Raw genomic sequence first — 4404 nt, 5'->3', positions numbered from 1 at the left:
TAGATCATGACAATGGGCCAGCTGCTGGTAGCAGCATTTGAGTTACCAACAAGGCCATAATGCAACTAGGAGCAGAGACAATTAGGAGAAATCCCATGCATCTAAAGTACTAAACTAAATAATGACTTAATCAAGAATCTAAACTAGCAGAAAGTGGATGAGGTGGTCAATGTATCAAAATACCTAGGTAACAAGGTGGCCATGGGTTGTCATATGGAGCCTTCTAACAAAATGCTAGTCCTGTTGTTTAGTTGTCCCTTCTCGAAATAACCACATTTAACACAACAGATAATGTATCACCAGCTTGTTTAGTCAGTAACACCTAAGCTGCCCGTGCTAGATTACATGATTTAGAGTGTTTCATTCAAGAAATTTGTGAATCACCACAAAAGATAATTTTCATTGATGCTCTGCTATTTTGTTGAACAAAAGAAGGAAGAAATAGTTACTAAAATAAATGACAGCAGCCAATCTTGGAAGGCTGAAAATGCATGGATACGTACACAAAGCATGGCCAATGATACAATAAGAGATGTTTTACCCCCAAATTAATGTTAGAGGATCAACATTCCTCCTACAAAATTGTGCATAATAGAGCACTCATTTTGTAAAAAGTCATGACGGTAGTCCCCACACTGCTACGAACAAATAAAGTTAAAATTCTTTCATCAGAACAATGCATAAAAGTACAAAAGAATAACTAGAAAGAGAAAGGGGGGGGGGATTTACTATGCAAACAAACAAATGATTCCACATACAACAAAAGCATAACCTTATGACAATAAAATGGATTTGGCCAAAAGGAAAAAACATGATTCCACTTATGAAGCAGCAAACGCTAAACTAAATAAGTTTGCAAACTAAAGGCATCAGAAAAGGAAATGCAAAGGCATAGATGCACAGAAGGGAACAGAGAACATGCCATAGATAGAATACCTTTTAATAACAAAACCACGGTGTGTTTGTCAATTCGTGAACCAGAAAAAATAACGGGGAAAAGTAGAACCACTTAAAATATCCAGAAAGACTCCTGTAAAAGAATGAGCCAAAATGCAAACAAATCAACCACTTAAAAATCTTAAAAAAGAATAAGCAAAGTTGCATAAGCCCACAATACTATGGTCCAAGAATGACACTTACAATTGAATTCTTCACCTTAGGAGGCTAGGCAGGAGCTCATCCACCATTCAAGAATGACAATCCAGTTGCACCGAGGACCCACTTGAGAAGCAAAATGATGATTTGCCTACAGACTCATATTCATTGTGTCCTCATGGCCATATTAAGATGAAAATAGCAAGAGACGGCCATTAGGTTGTTCATTTCTAGGTCCTATAGAATTGGAGACGTAATCAAATCCAAAAGAATTTGTATTTTTTTGAGGCAAAATATTTACTCTAATGACTGCTGCTCAAGCTTTAAAGGCTCACTTAACTGAATAGGGTTTACATGCTTTGGAAATAAACCACGTTTAAAAATGCCCTCTGATATTAAACTAGCTTCTTTTAGAAGTCCTGAACTACACAATCCATTCACCAGTGTAGTATAGGTAACCTCATCCAACAGTACACCTCTATGAGACATCTGATCACATATCTTAAAAGCCTCTTCCATTTTCCCTTCTTTACAAAATCCCCATGTCAAGCAATTGTATGTGACAGCATCTGGGACAACACCATGATCCAGCATTGTTTCTAGAAGCTTTGTTGCTTGTCCAGTGTCCCCTATTTTGCAATAGCCATCAATCATGGCAGTGTAGGTGAACTTATTTGGATCTACACCATATGAAAACATTTCCTGCAAAACATTACATGCTTCATCCATTTGACCTAGCTTACAATACCCACTAAGTAATGTAGTATAACAGAAAACTTCTGGTCTCAAGCCTTCCTGTCTCATTTCATCAAAAAGGTTCTTTGCCTCATCAACACGGCCAGCATGGCACATCCCATGTAGTAATGAAGAGTATGTAACTACAGTTGGTGAGATGCCCTTACTCTTCATTTCATCACGAAGCCTGAAGGCCTCCAATACATTTCCATTTCTACAGTGTCCTTTAATGAGAATATTATATACAACAGAATTCAACCCCAAATTTTGGGAGACCAATTCATTAAAGAGACTTTGAGCTTCCTCCAATTTTGCAGCTTTGCAATACCCATCAATCATTGTGCTATACATTGAAAGATCAGGCACCAAACTATCCCTTTTGCATTCATTCCAGAGTTCAGACACTTCCTTCATTTTACCCATATCACACAGACCTTCTATCAGTGCATTGTATGTGAACATATCTGGCTTATGTCCTCGCTTAACCATGTCTTCCCGCAGCTTAAAACCCTCATCTACCTTTCCCTTCTTGCAACATCCTAAAATAAGTGTATTGTATGTGATCCTATCTAATGCCAGGCCTCTCTCAAGCATTTCTTTAAGAAGGCAAACGGCCTCTTGCATTAGACTTGATTGACAAAGTCCATGGATTAATGCATTTGATGTTACTGTGTTGGCTGAGAAACCTTTCTCCAATAGCTTGTACCAAATTTCAACTGCATAAGAATGATTTCCTGTTTTACAGAGTCTATTAACCATCATGGTCAGAACCGCATCATTGGGCCTCAAATTCCTTAATATCATCTCCCTGAAGAGCCGAACTGCAGAATCTAACCTAGATTTTGCACATAGCCAATGAATGATAGAATTAAAGGTATGAGGATTAATAGAAAGCCCTCTGGATAACATATCCTCCAAAATATGCTCGGCTTGCTCCATCTGACCCACTTTGCTCAAACCCTTAATAAGTGAATTATAAGTAACTGAATTTGGATTGAGTCCCTTGGACACCATCTCATCCCTTAACTTATAAGCTTCACCAATATTTCCCATTTTGCAATGCCCATCAATCAATGTGTTATAAACAACATCATTCGGTTCAATTCCTTTGGAAGACATTTCTTTCAAAAGACAATTAGCATCATCCAACTTCTCCAATTTCATCAGGCCATTTATAATAATGCTGTAAGTAATAAGACTAGGAATCAAACCAAAATTAACCATTTTCTCCTTGAATCTAAATGCTTCAGTTATATTGCCTATCTTACATAGTCCATGAATGATGCAATTATAAGAAACTACATTGGGAGGAACTCCCAACTCCTCCATTTTTGAGAACACCAGGGTAGCTTCTTTGACTTTCCCATCTTTGCATAATGCATTAATTGCTGTACTATACGAATAAACATCAGGAGAAACACCTTGACACATTATCAAGAAAATCTCATACGTCCACTTGAACTCATTTGCCTTCACAAGCGAATCCAACAAGAAATTACACGTCTTCAAAGATGGAAAAAGGCCCTGACTCGTCAAGAACCTAAAGACATTAAGAGCACACCCCAAGCCCACAGATTTAAACTGAGTACAGTATACATGAACCAACAAATCAAATGTTGAAGCTGCCACCATCGATTCAGATTGAGAATTCAACTCCAAAACAGCCCGGGCAATCTCTAGATGCTTGTCCTTCGGGTTCTCAAACAAAGCAGGCACCTTACCATCGATCAAACGGATCAAAATCAATCGAGCTGGTGGGAGAAGATTCGACCCAATAAGGATATGAATGAGATAGCAATAAGATCTAATCGAGAACCGAAAACCAACTGACTCAGATGCGAAATAGAAAAACTTTATAGTGGTATTTGGATTGACGGATGATTGGATATCAGAAATTAGGCGCTCAAATTGATGAGGAGATAAACAAGTAAGGATTTCTCTACACTTAGAGGAGTTAAAAGATGGTTTAGACAAGACTGATATTACCTTATCTACAAAGCTTTGATCATATCGTGGCAATGGTGCAGACTCTTGGGATGGTTGTTGCTGCTGAGCTATGGAAATCTCGTGTGATAAAGAACGGACCAAAGACAATGTCAAACAAGGCCTTTTTGTTTCAATGGCAGTAGCGATTCTTCTCAAATCCATAGGAGAGTTCAGGAGGGAAACAAGAGTTGCAGAGATTTGAATTTTAAAGAACTACGCCATCACCAAAACAAACGAGATTCGAATGAAAAACCTAAAAATATTCCCAAACTCGTTAACAATGGCGTTGTTTCCATCGAGTCCGGATCCTGACCCCGTCGGGAGAGCACAGACTCCTCCCCGACGGCTTTCTAACCACACAAACACATGGGGCCCACAGGTGAAAAACACTTTTTGAAAAAAAATAAAAAGAATAAATTTTCACCTGTGGGCCCACGTATTTGTGTGGTTGGAAGCCGTCGGGAGCAATCTGTGCTCCCCCGACGGGGTGAGGATCCGGACTCCTAGCCATCAACCGAACTTAATAACTGTTACGCAACTTGGCATCACCTCTGCCGCAAAGTCTAGGGCTGCAATTGGGCGGGCTTT

The 4404-nt window shown here is 39.0% G+C and overlaps 1 protein-coding gene across 1 annotated transcript; it reads right to left on the bottom strand.

Moving 5' to 3' along the window:
- Positions 1–201: 201 nt before the first annotated feature.
- Positions 202–4110, bottom strand: LOC149005015 (uncharacterized). Its single transcript, XM_089135510.1, has 2 exons — positions 1141–4110; positions 202–1030 (listed from the first exon to the last, which is right to left on the bottom strand). The coding sequence occupies exon 1, from the start codon at positions 3976–3978 to the stop codon at positions 1393–1395; it is 2586 nt and encodes an 861-aa protein (XP_088991636.1). The 5' UTR covers positions 3979–4110; the 3' UTR covers positions 202–1030; positions 1141–1392.
- Positions 4111–4404: the final 294 nt, after the last annotated feature.

The sequence above is a fragment of the Hakea prostrata genome, chromosome 9 (genome assembly GCF_041222555.1).
Source record: "Hakea prostrata isolate BN-2017 chromosome 9, UWA_Hpros_2, whole genome shotgun sequence".
NCBI lineage: Eukaryota > Viridiplantae > Streptophyta > Magnoliopsida > Proteales > Proteaceae > Hakea > Hakea prostrata.
The sequence above is the reverse complement of the archived record's forward strand: the minus strand, read 5'-3'. Positions and strand labels throughout refer to the sequence as shown.

Coding starts and splice junctions, on each gene's coding strand:
- LOC149005015 (XM_089135510.1), bottom strand. CDS start 3,978: ATGGATTTGAGAAGAATCGCTACTGCCATTGAAACAAAAAGGCCTTGT.